The sequence below is a fragment of the Falco punctatus genome, assembly GCF_963210335.1.
Source record: "Falco punctatus genome assembly, chromosome: Z".
NCBI classification, from domain to species: Eukaryota; Metazoa; Chordata; class Aves; order Falconiformes; family Falconidae; genus Falco; species Falco punctatus.
In genome coordinates this window covers 69,360,575-69,384,404 of record NC_137586.1, presented here as the reverse complement: position 1 = coordinate 69,384,404, position 23,830 = coordinate 69,360,575, and the positions used below count along the sequence as shown (strand labels likewise).

General features: G+C 39.5%; 1 protein-coding gene across 1 annotated transcript; it reads right to left on the bottom strand.

The window, feature by feature from the left end:
* Positions 1-20,309: 20,309 nt before the first annotated feature.
* Positions 20,310-22,089, bottom strand: LOC308056988 (tetraspanin-3-like). The gene has a single exon (XM_080373007.1). The coding sequence runs from the start codon at positions 21,143-21,145 to the stop codon at positions 20,312-20,314; it is 834 nt and encodes a 277-aa protein (XP_080229133.1). The 5' UTR covers positions 21,146-22,089; the 3' UTR covers positions 20,310-20,311.
* Positions 22,090-23,830: the final 1,741 nt, after the last annotated feature.

Below are 23,830 nucleotides of genomic sequence, written 5' to 3'. Positions count from 1 at the left end.
AACAAGAATAAATGGGCAGCTACTTAGCCTAAGATAACATCTCAGATTTTAGATAACAGAGACCCACAGCTTTCTGAGCTGAACTTTACAACTGGCCTATCATGTTTAATACCTACCAGCGCATCTATCTTCCAGCCTCTTTTCTTTGGACCTTTCCAACAACCACTAGAAGTCAAATTTGCAGGGGTGGTATGAGGTAAAATAACATTCCTTTTCTTATTTTAAACTAGCTATTCAATAGCTTTATTGGATATTTTATGAAGGTGCAGTATCACAAGAAATAGTAGATAACCCACTCCTTTATTGAGAGAATTAAAGCCATTAATTTTTTCACAAAATAAAAGGCAGATGTTATTTTTGTAAACCAACAAACAAGAAAAAAGTTTGCAAGAGGAACAATGTACCCCCAGGATATGACACCACATCCCAGAAGAGATTTTGAAGTTATTTTTAGAAGGTTTTCACATTTCTAGGTCCAATGTGCAGTGGAAGCCCCAAAAAAGTGAAAAAATTATTGGACTTCAAGAAATCAAGTACTGAGAAGAAGACAGAGGATATAATTTTGCTGGTTTTCTTTGGTATACCCACATCTTGAGTATTTTGCTTAGATACTGTCAAGATAAAGGTGCAGCTGCCTTATAATGAGCACCTGAAGAGGCTGATATCATGTGTTTCAGAGAGAAGGCTGACAGGGATGTGAATAATGTTTCCAAAATGGAAAGGTGAGAACAAATTGAGGAACTGTGATGACCATATTCCCCTGTCGCCACACACACACAGAGATTTAAAAAAAAAACAAAACAAAAAAAAAAAAAAAAACAACCAAAAAAAAAGGTTTTAATTTTTTATAACACAAAAATGTTACTTTCTGCAGAAGACTGCAAAATTTCAGAACACAATGCCACAAGATCTTTGTAGAAGGAGTCAGTATTTGCAGGTTCAAAAAGGGGGTTGAACAGTTTCCTAAACAAGTCCCATCAATGGATATCTCAAAAAAAGCCAGCGAGAGATATGTTCCGTAGCATCCTTAATGCAACAATTGTGGGCACAAGGTGCCAAGAGAACAGACAACAGAAACCGGCTGTTTTCTCCCTTTTCCTGGAGACAGACTGTTGCCCTGATTCAGCAGATGTTCCTGTGGACAACTGTCTATAGAAGTGCATGAGTAGCACCCGTTTCCCCTCCCTCTTTTCATGTGAACTGTCACCAGAAAATTGTAAAATGAAGAGTTGCCCATAAATCAACAAAAGACAGGGAAAAAACGGGTGGGAGATAGAAGATTATTTCATTACCGGTCATACGGAGGCAAAATTGTAAAATGAGGGAGATACAAAAAGAGGAAGAGTTAGTGGGAAGATATGCAGGTTTAAAAGTTGAAACAGTCCAGTCATAGCCAGCACTTTTATTTTTCTTAATGTGAAAGAAGAAAAAATCAAAACTACCTCTTTATAAAAAAAGTATGCACTTTTGATAAAAACATTGTTCCATAAAAAGTAATTTGATCAGCTCCATTCACTATACTAACTGACTGAAATTGTATCTCATCTGCAGAAGGGCTGCTTTCAGCTAGGCCTACAAAAGTAAAACTGTCAAAACATGACAAATCTCACTTTTGCTTATTGGCTTTCATTTCCAGTTTCTCAGTGCTGTATATATGAGTTCAAACATTCCAGGACAGGAACAAACATTGCTGATAGAACAGCTATTGGCCTTGAGATGTATTTTACAACATGATTAATATCTTTGCCAGTCCTCAGTCTTAGAATAAAACCTAACTTGTTTTACAAGTTTTGAATCTAATTTATTTCCGTCAAAAAAGTGCTAATCTCATCCATTTAAGCTGACCAAGTACACCCATTGAATGCTAAATGGGACACCGTTGAAGTAAACGGTTTGTGAATTGCCCATAAAATAACCTCTGCTAGTTGGCAAATACATAGCAATAGTAAAACACATTTGCAGAAATTAATGCCCTTCCCTCATGAAGTTAATGGGGCTCAACAGACACTGCTCATGTGGACTTCTTGTGAAACACTAAGAGCACAGAAAAAGGACCTAGCTCCCTCATGAATAGTCTGCAATGAATAATTCAGTCAACTATATTTATGATCACCAATGATGCAAATGTTCTAATTCTGATCAGCATTAAATTGTTTTCCCTCCCCACCCCCACTGATGGCCAGATAAAACTGATGAAGTCATATAATGCAGCATTTAATGTTTATTTAATTAGCAAGTACCCATCACTAATTGCATGATTCCTTTCATGAATGAAGGTAAGAACATTTACTCTTTAAGTCTTGTAGAGGTGGTGTAATTTCTCAGGTTCATTTCCAATTTACATTTACCAAGCTGAGCCAACTCCCCAACAGAGAAACTCTTCTCTTCAAAACAATCAATTAAATGGGCAGTGTGATAAGCAATGATGGGTCCATTGGTATATTTCAGTGTATTTATGCATGAGTGTCACACATGGACAGAAGTGGGATTCAGTAAACTGACAGATGATTTGGACATTAATTTTATATCTCATGCCCCAGCAAGCAAAGATGTAATCAAAAAGTGGAAAAATCACTGTGGTAACTGTCAGTAAGGAAACATGTTTCTGACAAGCCCACAATAGGTACTTTATGCATGTGAGTAATAGTCCAAAAGTACAAGTAGTAGCTTTTGGGGTGGAGAAAGAGTTAAAAAAATTCAAAGATCCTAACTAAGTTTTGCAGTCTAGACATCTAAAATCCTTCAGGAAGTCACTAAATCAAAGTGTGAGGCACTCACTTGGAAAAACATTTGGGGAAAACATTTTCTTTTTTGTTTTGTTTTGGGGTTGTTTTTTTTTAATTAGAGTTTTGAAGACTATAAAAAGGATTTGCTTAGTTTTGCTGCTAGGAACTTCAGCTTTTCTGAGTCTTCTAATGGGCAACTTGTTATCCCTTGACCAGAAAGGTCCAGAGACCACCATATAAAGACATAGAGAGGCAAGCCTCCACATGTTCCTTGACCTTGTGGCAAATACTTCAAAAGGGTTAGTCAGCCAAACATTCACTGAGCATGTGTGTTGGCCCCCAATCCGAAAAGCACAAGGAAAGTAACAGCAGTTGAGATATGGGAAACAAATCAGAGGAAAGCAAAGTCTCAGCTCTGTCTTGCCTCAGAGACTGTTCCCACTGTGATGGCATTTTGGTGAAGTGAAATGCAGGAGCTGTAACAAGAATGCAAAATTCATTGGACACCAAAGCATAATCAGAAAGTCACAAGCTTGAGACCACTAGCTTGGGACCACTTCAGCTGATGGCTTAAGCTAGTGAGTTTCAAAGTTAATTGAATCGCTTATATTTCAGTTGCACTGCAAGGTCACTAACACTGTCATGTATTTTCATAGCCACCACATTAGAAAGAGTAACTCTCTGTAGTATGGTTCAGACAAATAGGTATTTTGGAGTTATAAACTGAGTATTGGAGTATGACCAGGCAAAGACAGAATGCAATAAAAAGACTCATTAAATTCCGCTGGGATGGGTAAAGACCAGGAGGAAGAGTGTCCAGAGCTGGTTCTGTTGCCTGCTGCTCTGCAAGAGGCATCCTTTGTTTCAGACCACAGAAGGCATAAAACAGTCCGTGATCAAAACAGTTCCCTATTACAGCTGAACTGCTCTAAATGATTGTCTGGAGAGCCAAGTTGCAGATGGGAGGGTCCCGCTATTTACTTCTCATGTCAGCCTATGGTAGAAGTCTATATTGCATTCAGGAGAAACACCAGGATAGTAATCTATGTGCAAGTCCGTGTACATAAAGTCAGCAAAGACTTATATGGTACATCAAAGTATTTCAAGCTCATCAAGACAAAAGCTGTTAGCCTGGGAGGAAAATATGTGATGCTATAAACTTACTTCTACTGTGAACAAAGGCTGAGAGGGGCCACTAAATGTCTTACAAACAGTATGCCACAGACACATATGCTGGAACCTTTTTAATGTGGGCTGCAAGATAAACAAGCTTTGTACCAAGATTTCTAAGTTTCTCTTTTGACTAATGAGGAGTATACATTCAGATTTTCTGGGTTTCATGAGATTCTAAAAAAATTCCCCATGCATTTGCTGTGAAGCTTTCGGTAATTTCGTTCATACACAATCAAATCTAGGCACTCCCTTCATCTAGCCATTCCAACAAACAAAAGAAGCAGGCAAGTGAAGCAATGTTGCGGTTAAATGCACCATAAGCTTTTCACAGTCACATCCAGGTCGGCTGCACACAAGCGTAGCTAGCATTTGAGCATTTAAATCTTTTCCACTGATTACTTAAACTTTGCCAAAGGCCACGAAAAACCAATGCTGTGTAACTCTACAAGTCAAGGAAAGTCATTGTTTCTGCTCTTTCCTGTTGCTTAAATAACTATCTGCAGTAAACAAACCAGAAAATAACAAATGGGATTATTGCCTCCTTTTCCAGGCAAAAGAAAGAGACAGACAGCTTCCATTTATCAAGTGACATCTTACCAATATTAGGTGAATTGAAAAGAACCACATCAAATTTGAAACAATCTGTTGCATTCTGTGTTGCTTATGGCTGCATTTGGCTGCAAAGTATTTATTGGTCTGTCTTTTCTCCCACATGGCAAGCACCCATCTCTCAAAGCAGTAGGTACAGAAATTGGGTGTTTCTCAGAGAAAAGTTTAAATTGCATCACACTTGCAGTAGAGGTTTGTACACTGTCAGTCCAGATGAACTCACATTGCTCTCATCATGGAATCCTCATGCAATATGATGGCCCTACATCCACATCAGCACAGGCAGTGTTCAACAGCAGCTGGATCTCCTTTGGCTGCAGAACCAGTAACACAAGGGACCAGACTTAGGACCAAGATGCAGACATTTCAATGTCTTCTCTCCCGACATGGAGTTAGCCTTTCCAAATCAGCAGGATGAACTAGCTAAGTTCCTAAGATGAGAAGGCGTCTATGAAGGCTAGCAGAATACAGTGTTTTACACATAAAAATCGTAAGATGCTGAATAAATAAATTTTCTCTCTAAACATTACTATTATTATTGTCAGAGTTTTACATGTTTAGTTCCAGGCATCCAGGTATTAAAAGGTCAAACACATGGTTCATGTTTGAAGAAACAGGCAGAAGAATACAGATGAGTCCTTTAGAAACAGCAATTTTAAAGTGGTACTAGGCTTGCAAAGTCAGGAAATTACTATGGACCTTATATGATTAGCTAGTTGTCATGGTTTAACCCCGACCAGCAACCCAGCACCATGCAGCCACTCGCTCACTGCCTCTCACCCAGAGGGATGGGGAGGACAATCCGAAAGGAATGTAAAACTCAAGAGCTGAGGTAAGAACAATTTAATAGGTAAAGCTGCACACCCAAGCAAAGCAGAGCAAGGAATCCATTCACCACTCCCCATGGGCAGGCAGGTGTTCGGCCATCCCCAGGGAAGCCGGGCTCCGTCACGTGTAACGGTTACTTGGGAAGCCAAATGCCACAGTGCTGGATGTCCCCCCCTTCCTTCTTCTTCCCCCAGCTTATATACTCAGCATGGCGTCACATGGTATGGAATATCCCTTTGGCTAGTTTGGGTCACCTGCCCTGGCTGTGTCCCCTCCCCATTTCCCGTGCCCCCCCAGCCCTCTCGCTGGCAGGGCCCAAGGAACTGAAAAGTCCTTGACTTAGTATAAACATCACCCAGCAACAACTGAAACCATCAGTGTGCTGTCAGCATTGTTCTCACATCAGAGCCAGAACACAGCACTGTACTGGCTACTAAGAAGAAAATTAACCCAGGTGAAACCAGGACACTAATGTAAACAACGAATAACATCTAAATTGTACATATGTACATACACACACACACACACACACACACATATTCTTACAGGGAAAAATTGCTCAGTTCACAAAGTTTAAACTATGTTAAAACAGTTAAAATAGGATTGAAACAGCTATTTATTAACCACATCCAACTAGCCAGCAGCAGCTGTTGTATATAGTCGTATTCCAGGACCAATACCAGCAATCCTAGCCACTTTTAAAATGCTGTGATACACCTACAAACTAATAAACACATCTCACCATTGTCCCATAGGTGCCCTTGGCAGAATTGGAGGATGTCCCTCCTTAATGTCCCCCAAAGATGATGGCTCATAGCAGTAGCCAGTCTGATCACTGGTAGCTCTATCCCAGACTACTCAGTATCCTGCCTTCATGATTTGAAAATCTATAGCTGCCATTCAGCTAAAGCAATCTTTGCTCTGCACTGTCTTAAATTAGTCTGTGCATCCCATAACAGTGAAAGCAACCAAGGGGCTGCACAGACATGATAACCATGACCTTTGCAACACACATTTGGACAGTGATGCCGTCTGCATTGCATTAACCCTGCCGCACCACTGACTAGTTCTTGAAAGGAGCTCCTCTCCTGTTTCTATAAACTTAAGTTGTAAAACAAGGGATTTAGCATTAATCATTTAAATTAGATTATTAGAGTATTTCTGACTTCCTAATGTCTGTATGTTCTAAGCTCTTATTTTCTGTAAAACATTTTGGTGTTAAGATCAACAAACCAGTAAAAAGCTGTGTGTTGTATAGTGTACACTGGATTGTCCTGAAGCTCTCTGCTGTTTGCTGCTGCTATGACAGTTCTGGTTTCCATGGAATTGAGCAGCACTAAGATTCAGTGATATAGTCAAGAGTTAAGGCATCCTTACAATATTGTTCTCCCTTTCAGGGGGGAAAGGTATGCAAGCCAGATTATAAACTGGAAAAAAAAAAAAAAAGAATTTTGTCTCATGGCACTTTTCCCCCTACCACTCTGCCTCTCTGCAGCTGAGTACTGTAGCTCATATGTCCTGTCCCAGGACCACCAGAATTTAGGCAGCTTGTAAACTGCTTGAGCAGAGTACATAGATATATTGGCTGAGTCTGTATGCAGCATTATTGCTCTCAATTTATCAGAGGAGGGAAGTAATTCTTAAGGGAATAAATACTCCCACTTGTACTGAACTGTTTACAGTTCATGACAACATCTTTTATTAACAGGCTTCCTTCAACTGACCAAAAATGAAATAATCATTAATCAGCTCAAAAAGACTTCGGCACTTGTAAATCAGTGACAAGTACTATTCAACTTAAATTCCTCTATTCATATTTAATTCGAAGAGAGACTTACACAAAGTGCTTTGTAAAAGGCTAGAATGCAGCTAAATACTTCTATTTCTTGGAATTGCTCTTTTTCACAAAGGAGATTATGAATATGACAACAAGATATTCTGCTTCATGGCTTCAGATAAGACATCTGAGCATATTACTTTTCACCTCCTACCTGCAAATGCAGTATCATTTGTTATTATTTGTGGGCATCCTGCTGGCAGCTATAATGTCAGCCTCCTTTTTCATCCTTAGCAGCCCATACAGACAGCTGTGAAGACATGGTGGGTGGCACAGAGGAAAGAGCAGAGCAATGCATAGCTGCCATAGCGTCTGGTCCATCTCCTTTACCTCCTGTACCTGCCAAACCATTCCCTCTCTCCAGCCTTGCCAACGTTAAATCAGAAACATTTCAGAGCAAGCAGCACTTAATACGTGTATGCTTCCACCCAACAGAGAGCAGTTCAGTCATAACTAAAATCTGCCTCATTTTAATTCTCTCTTCTGCAATGTTTCCAGCATGGTTCTTCCAGATGAGTGAAGATTTTTTTATTAGTGTTTCTCCATTAGCATAAGAGACTTGTTCAAAGAAACAAGCTATTTCAGAGGAGAAGGGTATCCACTAGAAATAAAAGGAGGCAAATTATTGCTATTTAATTTGCTGACTGTAAAAGGGTGAAACTGGAAGAGTGGGTTTTCACAGAACAAATGTATTTTATTTCAGTTTGGAATGATGTGTAATCCTGGATAAACACAGCCTGAGGTAGGAAGGAAAAGATTTGTAACCCACTTTACTGAGATGTTCTGGAATAAGTTTAGACATTAAAAAGGAAAATTTCTTCCCTCCGTTTCCTTAAAAACCATTCTGCCATAACTTGGGAACACAGCTTTGTGCTAAATAAGTCTATTTCTGGTTTATACAATATTTGTACAGAAAAATGAACTTTAGCTTTGAAGGACAGAAACTGAAGTTGTTAAAATAGGAGAAGTATCAGGGGAAAAAATCCTTAAGGCAAAGGACCTTTCAGAAGGAGAAATTAAACAAAAAATTCACTACTGCCTGTGCACTATCTCCAATTATGGCAGTATTCAAGCTCATAGCAACATGAGGAAATCCATTTTGCTCCCTCTCACCCATCCATTTGGCAGGACGGGGTCAAATTTGCTCTTATATGTGCAACGTTACCACACTGTGCCACAGCTCCATAGGTCCCCGTGCTACAGTCTGAATCATGTTTATGCAACCCAGCATACACTCAGAAATTACAACGAGACTTGAAAGGGTTGAATTACTCATGCCAAGAGATCATTTGAATAACTGGGACTTGGCTGTCATTCTTCTACAGCTTGTATGAAATTTTCAGCTATCAGTGGGAATGGGAAAATATATTTTGAGAGATGGAACAAACTGATTGCAAACGCACAGGAAAAAAACCAAACAAGTCATTGAGGAAACTAAGGCTTATTGTAATACCTGAAAACACTTTTTTTTTTTTTTTTTTTTAACAGGCTAGATTTCAGTTTTGAAGGTGTTTCAACTGTAAAGAAAGCATATTTGAAAAAAAAACACACAAACAAACAAACGACCTGCAGTTGCATGAATTCTCAAGGAGTGTGCGAATTATTATCTGACAAATAACTCTGCAGCACTGAAGAGCAGAACATCTGGTACGGACTGGTCACAGTGGCTGAACTCTGGCAGTTTCCTCCCAGTATATTTGAATCACTTCAATGCAGTTTAGCATGCGACCTTAGGTCGAGTGCATATGCAAACAGCCTGTCAGTATGATGGCCGAAGATTTTCTCAGTTTTTTACAGCATCCAAACACTCCAGAAATTAAAGCAAGTTTGGCTATCCCCTAAAACATTACTACCAGCAAAGTATTTGTGTAGGCATCTCAACTACATTCTTAAAGTGTACTTCAAAAGGGGAAACAGGGGAGCGGGAGGTGGATCTTTCTCCTCCCCTTCACTGTTAATTTGCATTTCCTTAGCATGAAGACTATTTCCTATCTCTTGCAGTGCCTATTTAAAATGTTGGATGCTTGATGCTAATCTATTTGAGTCAATATAAGAACAGCAACCAAGGCAGAGCTTCTGGCTCCATCTGCAACATCTCATGCTTGCAAAACCAGCTCTCTGCTATCCATGCCACAGATCACATGTTTTAGTTCCCCAGAAAAATCCCATCATAATTAGTCTTTGATAAATCAAATGCCAGCCTTAGCAAAATGTAATACAGAAATTAAATAGCTCATAATGCTTTAGCTGACAATTATATAGATTAAGGAAAAGAACTGGTAAAAAGTGACATTTAGGTCATTTTAAAAGTTGCTTTAAGATCATGCATAATGGAGTTTTCAGCCATCAGGAAGGTTAAATACAACAATATTCACTTTACAGTCGGGTATCAACAGAAGCAAAATACAATCCAAGGCACATACTTTTGACAAAGTATTCTGGATTTCAGTTTCCTTTAAAAGTTCCTTTCTACTCAGTGTTATATAATTCAGCAATCACTGTATGCTGACATGACAACCTAATTTTCTTAGAGGTGACCTAGAAACATGGAGTGTCCTGGGATTTCACTGGGACATTGTGTGATGCTTTCTGTACATAATTATCTCAAACTGCAACTGTGGGAAATTATGCATTCCCAGGGCAGTGATACAGGTACAAAAGCAAGGACTCTATTGCAATCTGATCTGGGCCCATGTAGCCAAATGATGCACTGAGCATCTGACAACGCTGGTGTAACGTTGCCTCGCTGCCAGTGAGCTCATCAGGTGGAATAGTTTGGGGATCCACGCTTCCCATTTCTTTGGTCAGCTCCCCTGCCTTGCAGATACTCCTATAACTCCTGCAGATATTTCTATTTAACAGCAGCATGCGCACTTTAAAGAGCATCTCAGACATTTCACTTTGAGCTGACACAGTGCCACAACATCACTGCATTCAGTCCCGCTTCCACAGCAATCCAACACAAGCTGTCCATGGGCTCACCCCAGGCTTGACCACCATCAGCTGCTGCCTGGACAGATGCTGCAAAAGGAAAGATCTGGTGGGGAATGGAGAAAATACATCTCCAGTGACTTGTTATCTTGCTAAGAAATAAGAAATCTGTAACTCAGATTTTCTCTCCCTTGGTTTTTAGAACAGTGTTCATCCTGCTTAGTGAAATTGCCTCGAGGATCACCAGAAAGTTAGGGACTGGGACAGCTGTCACAGTCACAGTAGGTTTTTTCTCCTCTGGCAAATCTGCCTGTGTTGAGGTCAAAGCTGAGTTGACTCAGGCTGTAGTTTGTCTGCCTAGTCTTGCCACATCCTACACAGATCTGTCAGCTAAACCACTCTGGAGACTGATTCCTAATCTTTTTCAGTTAAAATGATCTGAACTAGCTTAAAGCATTTAAAGAAAAAATATTTGTTCATGTGTTCATGACTGTTAGGGTTCAAGTATTTTAGCCATATCTAACTCAGAAAGTTTATCTCTTCAGAAAAGTATCAGAAAGATTAACTCTTCAGAAAGATTCCTCAGTAGCTTACAGACAATCGCTCAGGTGCTTTGGTGACTTCACTGGCTTTTCTTCTAATTCCTTTAGTCAAATTTCTAGTGTCATTGCTGACTAGCACGTGGTCCAAAATATCTGAGAGACTGCCTAACTCTTCTGCAGATTAGTTTCTTATGACAGCTGTCGTGACATTAGTTTCTCATAACTGCAGAGAATATCAAACTGTCACCACTGCCTGTGGGATATCCTGAATAACCTACTGTGAACAGAAGTGAAAATAGCTTCCTACCTGCATATAAAACCCAAAGATTCCTTTTCAAAGATGGCATTTGACCGAAACTGTACTAAAGCCATTTTCACAAAATGTCAGCTGTCATGAAGCCATCAGCTGCAAATCCCAGAGCTAAACCCATCATGCTCCTGTCCATTTGGAGGAGAGCTGTGAGTCCTTACCACAGACCTGACCCCGTGTCCAACAGTCATTGCAGTGCTCTTTGCACAGATGCCTTCTGCCCACAGAAAATGCCCACTGTAGCAGAGCTGGAAACCTGAAGCTGCTAAATACTGTCACTCACAACATTAATTAATCTCATAATCACCAGCTCAGCTGGTTGTAATTGTCAATACATTGTTTTATGAGCTTCCATTGGCAGGAAATGAATGATTTCTATCTCCTAAAAATGAAATGGCTCCCCAGGTACGGTACAGGGATTATTTATATAGAGAAGAATAAATCACAATGAAAGTGGCAGGAAATAAATAAAAGGGCAATCTTTCTGGCTGAGTATCTAGAGTTGACATATCTATTTGAAGCAGGTTTCAAGGATCTTCTATATTACTTTAGTTATTTAACCCTAGCTCCAACTTTAATGGGTACTGATTTCTGTTTGATTCAGATACGTTAAGTGCCAGGCCACTTGTGACACCAGAATGCAACTATATATCTAATTTGGAGGGGAAAAAAAACCTAAAATAAATAAATCTGGAAATTGGTGCAATCTTCCAGCAAAATATAAGGTTATGAAGAAAAAACATGTGGTCATTCTGCACTGTCAAAGTCGCCCATTAGCTGTGCACGTACAAAGGCCAACCGTAAAGGTAGGTATCTGTCAGTAAGACAGGTAAGTATCTGCTAGTGAATAGTATTCACTTTAAAAAAATGAAACTACCAAGTGATACGGCATGATGAAACAAGACTCACAATAAGAGAAAAACTGAGATTTGAAGCTGATTGAGGAAGCATCTTTGGAAGTGCAAAAACTTTACCACTTGCTTTGCCTCCTCTTATGTCTCACAGATGAAAGCAACAGCAGAATCATTTCCCAAATAAAATAAGCACAAGCAGAGGTGTCTCTTTTAGCAGATACGGTGGTCAGGAAGAACAATATGACTGGGACCAAACTTGGCATGCCAGTTTTCCCTTAAGCAACAGAACTGGCATTTGAACACACTTTTCTTTTGTCTTTCTTTTCTGTCTTGTCTTTTGCCTTTACTTGCATTTATATGGAAGTAAATAGATTTATGCAATATTTTGACAGGAAACCACAAGTATATTTAAAGTCTTCTTTCCCTTAATTCTCTTGCCTAACAAGCTCATCACAAGGCCTTTTTAGTGTTGTAGTAACATGCCATTTCAATGTTACTTTAGCGCAGTTAGGGAGTTTTTCTGTGATTTTGAGTCACAACAGCCATTCTGCAAAGACAGCAACAGTATGTGGAGACCAAACACCATAACAAGTTCAGGGTTTGTCTCATGAGGGGAGCTTCCCCCAGAGAGGAGCTTACATGAGCTGATAGACCTGCGGATGGGCAATGAAGTATCTGTTGGACACACGACCACCTTGGGAAGTCTTGCAGGCTCCTTCCCCTGTGCAAGTACTCTTGCAGTGTCTCCAAGAGTCCACATGGAGCTCACCAGAGGGAGACAGCCTTTTCTAAATCGAAACTTCAGTCGGCAAAAACTTTGCTGCATACATTAGAAAACTTTTTTTTTTTTTTTTTGAGTGGTGAAACAAGCTATTCCTGCTAGGTCAAAACCCAGTTAACAGCAAGGCAGAAATAAAGGTCCAAACCAATTTTCTCCCCCATTAGAGCAACTGAAGACTTTCTCTTGGCCCTGTCTCTGTGCAAAAGTTAAAACTCATCTCCAGAAATACAGACTCCTAACTTACTGCCTTATGTCAAGGAGTAGCCATATGGTCTGGAGGTGAAAAAGCAGTCTGCACAGTGCATACTACATAACTATTCGGAGAGATATGTTTTGGTTTATTGACTGGTACAGTCTGCCTGCTCTCCTCTGTAATTAAAGCATTACTATAAACTATATAACATGGATTCGTCCTCCTGTTTCCTCAGTTACTTCTTATACTTTTTCCCTCTTAACTTTAATGAATTTCCCTTCTTTTTTTTTTTTTTTCCCTTTATAGCCAAGAACTGAAACAATTCATTTCACAGTAATCCCTTTGCACTGTTTTTCTAATACCCCTATGCATTAAAACCTCATCCATCATTGTTTTCGGAGAATCAGCCTTTTAATCAGATCTGTATGTATATTGGTTTGAGCATGTGGCAGTTTAATTACCCTCTTGAATATGTGAAACACATCTTTGTCACATCTACTTATATCTGAAGAGAGCCATCCTATAACACTAATTAAAGAGGGATGATGACAATTTTTCCATACTCAAATTATGTCCCATCTGTCTAGTCATCCTCATGTTCACTCTCTGGATTAATTAAGGGTGGGGAAAGGTTGTTTCTCTGGAGTTTTGCCTAATGCACGATGAAAAGTCTGCTTTTATGAAGAGACATACAAAATCCCTGTCTTCTCATCCCAGTAAGTAAAGTACATAGCAAAACTGAACAGCGGCCTTTGCTTTGCTGCTGTCTAATCAGCTAGTCATATATCACATGGCATCAGGAGTCGTGTTTATGCAACTGCTTACTGAAGCTAGCAGCTGGTCTGAAGGGACACACAGCACTGCCAGCAAGCACAGCAAGACGCTGAGCCCTGATATCTGGACTCAGAGTTAAAACCAATTTTGTGTTAATAATATGATTAAAGGACAGAGTCACATAGTGCCAAATGGGTACAGTATGAAAGCACACCAGTTTTTCAGCATTGTCTTTTATCAGCCTGAGAGTATTTTCCCCATAGATGTTTTCTCCAGGTATTTGAGACACCTAGGTAAAACACAAAGCTGCCTGGTCTTGCCAAGTCAGAAAAGTTTTAAAGAATTTATTCTTATTCATGAGTCTGGTTTCACTTCCACCGAAACCCAGCTGCACAGCTCCTGATCATTTTAAAGCTATTGCACACCCAAGCAGACCTCTCGGCTGCCTAAACCTGTAATTTTCATCTAAACAGTAACCACAAGAGCTTTTAACACAGGCAAGGACAGAAAGCCCTGAGGAGTCAGAACTACGTGCCACTGGCAAGGAAGGGGCATTGCTTGTACCAGAGGCTGTCATACCCACACAGCATCCACAGAGGACACGTGCCAGCCACCGTCACATGCTGCAAAGTGAGAAACTGGGCAGAAGCAGCAGTGTCAGCAAGGTCTGGGCTGCCCTGGCCCTCGATAGACAGGTGGGCTGAGCATGAGAATTGTTTTGATCCACTCCCATCTTAAAAGCTTTTCCACTGCCACTGGAGTAGTCCTCCAGGCTTTTTCTTCTCCCTTTTTCTTTTTTTTCCTTCCCTTTGCTAAGGCTGATAACAGAGTCCTTCACTGAGAAGAATGTGCTGCCACTGAAGACTTTATTAGCAGAGAAAGTGGTGGTGCTTTTATTATCCTGGCTTTCCCCTGTTTATACAAGGCACTGCAAATATGCTATATGAAATTAATTTATAGAAATGACTGCATAGTATTAATTTAGGGTCATCAATCTCAAGTCTGTTCTGATCCTCTAGTTAGGCCAGAAGATAATAATGGCTATAAATTTGCATGAAAACTATTGCAACCATTAAAATATATTTCTTTAATAGGCATGATATTTCATTGTCAGTGTTCATATACACTATACAAACCTAGATTTCTTTTCAATAGTTGTTCCTGTGTAGCATACATTGTTCTATTTTTTTATTTCTCTGGCCTAATACAAAACTAAACAAGGTGCTTACAAACACTTTACACTTCAATTTACAAATTATCTGCCTCATGCAGATCCATTTTGCAAACTACAAGATAAGAAAAATACAGCTTGCCATATATAAAAGATTATGTACATATTTTTTTCTTACAGGAATGTTGAAAATCATCATTTTAAAGCCTTAAAATAAAATTTTCTAGGGAATATAATAAACTCAAACCATGCTAAATCAGAAAAGCAGCCCATGGCTAGATATTTCAGCAGTTGCTATGGCAGTAGGTTAAAGAAAGCATTCTACATTCTCAAAATTTCATTTTGGTGGGTTTTTTTAACCTTGAATTATTAACAGTACTATAAGACCATAATTACTGAGACACAGATAAAAATATTTCTCCTCTTTTCCAGATTTTTTTTTTACTTTGCATATTTGTCATGATTGTATTCTCACTATTACACTTCACATTTTTCTCACCATTTTCTCCTCAGTTCGAGCCCAACAGTCACTGGTTCTCCCATAATACATTTCAATTTCTTATTTTGTCTTTGCAAGGTCTCTCCATCTCTAGCAAACCCTTGAATTGTTTTTCATCTGAATCAAACTGCCCTGGAAAGAAAAATAATCTCTTCTTTAAGTGATATGACAGAGGCACTGTCTCTCACACAGACATGCCAGCTTACTCCTTCATCAAAATCCTGGGCAGGGCGGGAGGGGAACACACACATACAGAGAGAAAAAAAAAAAAAAAAGAAAAAAAAACACAAAAAAACCCCACAGAACCAACCACAAAGCAAAACAGAAAACTCCAAAATCAGTTTCTTCTTCTGTCAGCTGAGGGATATACTCCAATTACTTCAAATAACTCTTCCAAACATGCTTAAATCTGTTACCTTTTCTATATGCATAACATTTTGTGCCACTTGCACAGTAACTCTTACATACAGTTTGAAGTGTTGTTTTCTCCCACACAGCTCTGCAAATAATCAGCATCTCACACGTGATTTTTTTAGGCTTCAGCTCCACAATTAGATTAATTAGAAATCTCTATAGACTCCTAAGAATTTTGTACCTGGCCCACTGAGTAAGAACACATTCTTTAAGACATAAAAAAGTTCTGGCAACAAAAGCACCTGAATTTCAACAAGAAATTTGTTTTTTGAGTCCTTGGAGAAATATTGTCTCCCTAAGTACTGTGAGGAAATAACATGATTTAATAATGGATCCTATATCTAGTATTTTTCATTACCCCCGACCCAATTCCACAACATGAATGGTTCAGTAGCACCAGGGAAAATCCAAAGAGATATGAAGATATTTTTTTTTCTTAGTCCAACACAATCATGAGAAAACAGGTCAACAGAGCAGTATGCAATTTCAACCTGTGTGTGGACAAGAAGATCCTATTTTTTTTGTCTTTTTCTTCTTCCATCCCAAGACAGTCTCAAAGTAGCGATCAAATGTGACTGTTTCATCCCATCTGTCTGCAAAATAGAAAATCTAGTCTTGTGGAAAGGTATGTTAGTGTTTGGTTTTTTTTCAAATATATTAGTCTGTTTCCTATAAACTTGCAATTTTAGTACTCATTTCCTCCCCTTCCCTCCCCATCTGCCAAGCTGTTTAATTGCTGGTTGTTTGCTCCCTGCAGTGATGTTTACAAGTAATGTTCACAAGATTTTACCTAGAAGAACAAAAAAGCTGAAAAATTATACTGAAATCTCATCTTTCACTTTGAAAGGTAATAGCAGCATTGTACCAATAGCCAATACTGGAAAAGAAATATAAGAAGGAGTGGCTTCACTTGCAAACCGTATTTTAACTAGTTCATCATTATAAGCATATCCATTAATTTAATAATAGCACCAATATCCAATATTCTGAACTTAATGTAATAAATGAACAGTGATCACATTATCCATTTTTTTTAAATTGCCTTATATAATACAATAACTTACTTGCTAAAATTTAATTTCCCTTTACATCATTTAATAAATTAATGCTGATCATTTGACATAATTGAATAAGTAGTCCAGCTCATGCTCTGTCTTCTTAGATCACAAAATAGGCTGCTTTTCTTGTCATCTTCTAGGATGGGAATGTAAGATTTAAGAGTTGGATCTCATTTCTCAGCTGCCTTATTACCCAATGTAATCCCACCCTCTAGGAAAGAACCTTGCCCAGCCCTGCAAGCTGAACTTTTCTACAAAAACACACACAGCATCACTCTACAACCTCCTGCTTCACTGTATAGGCAAAAAAAAAACCCTACCAGATTATAAAAGCCATAATTTCAATTGAAGAGCAACTTTAAGGTATTTAACAATATATACAGGAGGCAGGCAAGAACTCAGTCTTCCACCACCTTCTAGCAAAGCCCAGATCTTTCTACTCTGTATTTGTAAACCAATTTAATTTTAAACTTAAAAGACAATAGACTTGATGGAGGACAAATCATAATGCAGAATGTGGATTATGTTCTCATTCAGAGTTGAAACAAGCCATCATTCACAAGGGCGAGGGGGGAAGAGGGGAGAAGACAAAGGAAAAAGGAGGAGCAGAAAGAATTTTTTTAAAAAAAGACAACTACTTCTAGCAACAAGAGACAGAGAAAGGAAGACAGAAGACAACAGACAGAAAGACCAGTGAGCACAGAAAAAGACAGTGTGATTTCAACATGCTCGCCATCTGGAAAGGTGAAGGAGTTAGAAAGCACAAACCAATTTCAAAATGGCCATGTTGTAAAGCTACATCCAACGCTCTCTGCCAAGTTTGCTAGTTCAGATCAAGAGAGGCATACAGGAAAGAGATCATTGGAGCCCTTTCTTTAATAATGACTTCTACTTTCAGCATTAATTTTGCCTTTCTGACTGTTGTCATCTTAGAAGAAAGACATCACTGAAATCACCAATTCACACATAGAATACATGGGTTTCAGTGTACTCCATAAAAGAATAATCACAGAATATATTTCCAGATTTGTACCAGCCATCAGTTTCTCCCCTTCAAACCCAAAGCAACACAGACTTCAAAAATGTTAACTGTAAATCCTCTGTTTGAGCAGCTGTATAGGCACATTTTTTACAGATTATGAAAAACATCTGAAGATCCTTTCAGAATGAAACATGCAATGCGTAGATTGCAATAGTACCCAAGGATTTATATATAACAAAGAAATACAATGAAGTTGCTTAAAAATAACACCAATTTTGTTTCAAAATAAGTTACTCCTGTCCAGAAGCAACTATTCAGAATCAAACTGTCCAAGTCAGCACAAGCAGAGAGGGGTAACAAATCTATTGTTTTGTCTAGCAACTCTTTAACAACCATTTCTATGGGTAGTAGGTCTGTCTCTTGCATCCTCACACTCTCCCCTTTGTTTTTGTTAAGTTCAAGATACGATCTTCCAGAGGTACATCTAGTATGCAGGGGGAAAATATAATTACTAGAAGTCGTTTCTTACAGTTAACTCCCGGGGTATTTTTTTTTATTTCATATTTATCCTATAATTTTCTTAGTACAGTAAGAGAGATATGGACTTTTAGCAGACTGTAGAGTAGATACGGACAACCACATTAATCATTCTTCTTTTTGACCACCTTGAAATTTCTTCTTTCCACTTAACAATGAATAATATGGGCATTCCCCTTTTCTAAAAGATTCTGGCTCAGAACCTGTGAAGGAAGTTGTAAAGGGTAAGAACTGATCTGAGAAGAAAAATGTCTGCTTTAAGAAATGCAGGTAGTAAAAAGGCACTACCACCACTTCCTTCTTCCACCTTTCTTTCTTCAACAACTCATTTTTCACTTGGGCCCCTTGCTGTCACTTGAGTTTCACTGCATCTTTGTAATGTCATAACAATAACTTTGCATTGCAAAGCATTTATGAGCCAGTGCCACAAACCCAAAGACCCAGTTCTGGTGTTTAACTAGATGAATTTTATGCACTGCCACATGAATCCCATTGTCAAGCAAGCTGGAAGAAATATTTTTTTCTATTATATTACTCAAAGACACATCTATTTTCCATTCTTTGTTTTGGAACATTAGTTTCTCTTTTTTTTTAATAAATACTCATTCCTAATGAATTAATTCTTTTCCTTTATCTAAATCAAAGTTTGTTGGGGTTTTTTGGGTGTTTGTTTGGTTGTTGGTTTTTTTTTTTAATGAAACAGCCCTGCAGTATATTTCATGTTTGGTGTCCACATAGTTATTAAGCCTGCAAGAGCTAAATGTCCTTTTTTTTTTTTTCTTCTTCTCCCCATGAAAATCTGATTATTTGGGGTCTGCAGTTTGTCGTGACGTACCTGACATTTGGTAGAAAATGTAAAAAAATAATGATTTAGCTGACATACTTTAAGTGCTAAGGGAGCTGCCCAGTCCAGTGTTTTTTGTGACTCAGGCAGTTTCCTTGCTCCCAGTCTGGTAAAGCCTAACATGGTACACTTGTAGGCTTTGGATATTCCCTACTTATGCTTACCAAAGGATGCAGCAGCTGCAGTTCCCATTCAGAGGTCAGTAACAAGGCTGAGAGCATTTCCCAAATACACATACATACAAGCATGCACAACCCAACACTATGCAGTCCAACACAGGTAGAGCAGAGCCTTTACCAGCACCTCCCTAAACACCAACAGCACTAAGAGTATGGATAGCCCATATACCAACTTAGTGCCTTTCAGCAGATGCAGACTAGGGTGAGCTCCACAGAAAATGAGTAAGAACTTACAAGAGTAGGGCATACGTACCTTAAGAAAAAGCAGTGTATTGCACGCGTTCAGGCACGTGTATGACCCCACATAACTTTTCAGGAAAGGACAATTGACTCATTCCTTGCTTTGATAAGAAATAAATGAGTAAATACAGACAGACCTTCTTCTTCCTCTTTAATTTGGCAATTGTTCCTGTGCAACTCCCAAGATAACTATAGCTCCTGCTATGTGTCATCTCATTAGTTACTCTGCTGCTCTTAAATGTATCTTCTCCATTTAGATTGCACCCTCATGCCACTTCAAAAAGTGACATATTTTCACTGAAGAATAAGTTGAAGTTTAAACCACTGTTTACAGAAGAAAAAGAAAAAAAAAAGTTAAACTTTATCCAAAGGGCTTATCTTAGAAATACCAAAGCATTAAATACAACTTTGAAGGTGGAGGAATCTGCTTTCTAATTACTTTTCAAGATTCTAGTACAGTTAAGATTTATACCAAAAGTTCAGGTCATGACATCACAACACGGTCCCCAGAGCAAGACATATCTCTACCTACTGCTTCCCTCACACTCACGTACAGCTGCATATTTGCACATGTTGTGACTTCCAGAGTTTGTCAGACACAGGATGCCTATTGAACAAGAATTAGGGAAAATATATATAGCAATTTAATATAATAAATCTAATACAGTAAATTATTAAAAATAAAAATACAGCAGTGATAGATTAGTTTCATTTATGTGCAAATATATATTTTTTTTAAATAAAGCATTTTTCTTCTAGTACAAGTGCAGAGTAATATAGAACCGAGAAAACATGCAACAGGCTCAGCGATGCTGTGGTGTCTGCAGTCCTATGAGAAGGTAGCAGAGTCCAGAATTTGGAGGTCGTAGAGAAGCTGATGCCTCATGAGGATGCCATTGCTGACACCAGCCAACATGCCCAAGACGCTTAGCACAGTACAGCACCAAAACATGCGGAGCATCACAAAATGCAGCTGGCCTTCCAACTTCTTTAAACAGCCTTCCTGAAACAGCTGCTCCAGATGGTTTAAGTCACCCATGCAGTGAGAATATTTCTCCTTACAACAGCTTTCAGTGACACCAGATTTCACACCTGAAAGATGCACAGAGGCAGCTGCTGTCTTTAGCCAGTCTGTGCAGTTTTGGATCCCACAACACTGTAGCTCCCTCTGTACCATATCCACAGCCATGCTGCCAGGACCCTGTGAGTGAGTCCCATTGTAGTGATAAACAAGATAACCCATAGTGCTTTTCAGCTCAGAGGCCATCTGAACAGAGTACATCTGTGTCAGAACTACCAAAGACAATTCTAACCAAAAAAGGATCACCAGCAAGTACATGAGAATCCCTTGCTGACAGCGGGAGATCTTAACAGAAATAGAGACAGCCAGAACTCCAGTAGGTACCAAGATAAGTGCAGCTGCAACAGCCAGCCAACCAGGGAGAAGCAAGAAAGACTCCTGAAATAAATATCTGCAGTTCTTGTAAATCAGGATCACAAAAACTCCAGCACAGGCCATAGCCACAGCAGCCCCCCAGAAGATGAAGCCTAGGACCCTCAGCAGAAATTGAGCAACAGGCCTAGGCCTGAGCCTGGAGTCCTCATAGCACCACAGAGATAACAATGACAACACAAATACCACCACAGTCCTGATTCTCCTCATTCTGCTCAGTCCTAGCAGCCCAAACCCTCACCACCAGCATTTAAGAGACCTCCGCCCCACTTATCCAGGTGCAGAAGATGACATCTACACCCCAAAACAATTAGCAAGGGAGCAGCACTGATGAAACTGTCAGCATAAAGACTGTGCCCTGCATCAGCTGCTGCTTGTTCAGTGTAACATGCAGGAACCAGGAGGGTATATGCCAAGCTTGCCATCAAGAGATCATCTACTTTGTTTGCATTTGAGACATTTGCATTTGAAGGAGGACAGCTGGAGAAAGGCCGCACTCCTTGCTTTACTACATTCATGTTTTAAAGAGCTAAGTATAGAGAAATAGTCAAGGTGGTAGCCAGTGGTGCTAGATCAGATCACTTAGACTGCCCAAGGGAAAGAGGTAATCCAACCACTGATCCCAAAGCAGTGGCCAAGGAGGCAACAAATGCACAAATTAGAGTCATTAACAAAGGAATAGTTAAGCAGGGGCTATTCAGGCTATTCAATCAGGGATCTCCATAGGTAACTCACCTAGACTCATTATCCTTCCCAGTATGTTTACCACTCATTAGTTTTTATATGGGACATAATGATGTTAATAATATTTTGCCTTTTTTTACTCAGCAAGATTTTTTGTGTAGATAGCTACAATTACTCAAGACACATGGGTGAGAAAAACCTACCATTTCACATTTGTACCCCTCAGTTTGCATTACCAGTGATTTGTCTGAGTGCTGTAATGACCGACTGCGAACAGTAAGATCAGTATTAACTTCTCCTTGAGTGTAAAGAAACTGAATTACACACCAGCTAAATGACTTCACAACAGTCCCAAAGGGAATTAACACCACTTATCAGCCAGCAAAAGAGCATTATTACTCAAACATGTGATACAGAAGAGCCAAGCAGTATGAGCAACCTGCATAAAACTTGCCACAGGTGCCAGGAAGGCAAATAGGTGCCAGGAAGGCAAATCCCAAGCCAACAGTGATTCCCTGATCATCTTGATTAATTCCCATAACATCTCTTCTGTTTCTCAAGATGCAGAGCAGGGCTAAAACAACAGGCATACATAAGGGAGAATACAGATAAATGTTCCTCATTTTCAGAAACATGAGCACCTGCAGAAAATCAGAGTAATTTGGTGCTCAGATCCCTGGAACCCTGGAAAAGTCTCAGCAAAGCCAATGATCCCACATCTGTCAGATGTTTTACAGCGACCTATTGTGGTTGTATATGTTATGCATACACAGATGTTGGGCTGATTCCCATCAAAATGTCTTTCTATGTGTGTACAAACATGTCATTAAGGCTAATTATTTTGGAATGAGACAAATTGCTTTTATTATTTTTAATCTTGCCATTAACAGTAATTAACATGCAGTGATTAACTTGTTAAATCTTAACCAAATGCTTGTTTCAAGGCTGTTCTAGGATTTGTATTTTCCTGCAACTGTTCTCCGAAGTCTGTGTCTGCCCTCTCTCCTGTTCAGCTTGCTGCTACCCCCAAGCCCCCCAGCTGTGTTGTTTTTGCTGCCATTCACTTATTCTCCTGAATGCTTTTTTCTCTGACTTCTATCTTCTGCATCAGGGAGAGGAGAACGGGAGGAGCAGAAAGGATTTCCCCTCACATCTGTACACACAGGAAAACTACCCTGATTTAATGTTTCCACAATGCAGAAGAAACATATCAGAAAAGCTTGAGGAAACATATCAGAAAATACTCTAAGGAGTAATGGCTGCTTATTGCTTGTTTGCAAGCTTTGTGAAAAAAACACATGAACCTGCCTCTTTTCCTTTCTGCCTTTCCCCATGCTTATAAAGCTTAATGAGATATTAAGAAATTAGTTACAACACTATTTACTTTTCATTTCTTCTGCAGCCGCTGAAATACATTAGAAAAGCTCAAACTGCCTACAGGAGAATTTTACTGCACGTTATGTTCATTTCAGCCAGGCTAACCACCATCACCTCCCTGAATACAGAGGAGAGAATTTCAACGGTTATTGAAGCCTAGAGGCTCTTATCTTTTCAAGTATTCCCCAAATACAGTAACTTCCCATTTATATAAATCTGAGAGAGGTTTTTTCTCTTGCCTTCATACAGTTGTGGGACAGGGAGGGGAGTGAAACAGCTTTTTTAAGTGGAGGGATTTGTGCCACCACAGGTTCTAACCCTTCCACTGGTACATTAGTGCTGGCTTAGACCAGCACAGAGAACCACCAGCCAGCCCGTGGGAGCAGGTAGCCATCCACACACAGCCTCCTCCTGAAGTCAGGACCTTCACGACAGTACAAACAGACAGAAGAACAGACAGAAGAAGCCTGCCTATCTGTTGTGGCAATCAGAAGCATCAACACCAAACGCTGACTGGGAGCCCATTCCCAAAGAGGGAGCTCTCAGTGCTCAGTGCCATCTGGGGGGATGGAGCAAACGCAGCACAATGCAAGAGAAAATTGCTGCGGTGGAGATCAATATTGGCAGGACTGTCTAAAACCCCTCACCTCCCTTGTGCAAGGCAATGCATACGTACTCAGGAAAAGAGAGCTTCAGCTCAAAATCTTTGCTGTCTCATATGACTGACAAGACAAAGAAGGACAAGAACAACATAGAACTGCTCCCTGAAGTACCCAAAAAACCTAACTGGCACCCTCAATAGCACTGCACTTGTGTTAAGTAATTTTACCTGCA

Coding starts and splice junctions, on each gene's coding strand:
- LOC308056988 (XM_080373007.1), bottom strand. CDS start 21,145: ATGAGGAGAATCAGGACTGTGGTGGTATTTGTGTTGTCATTGTTATCT.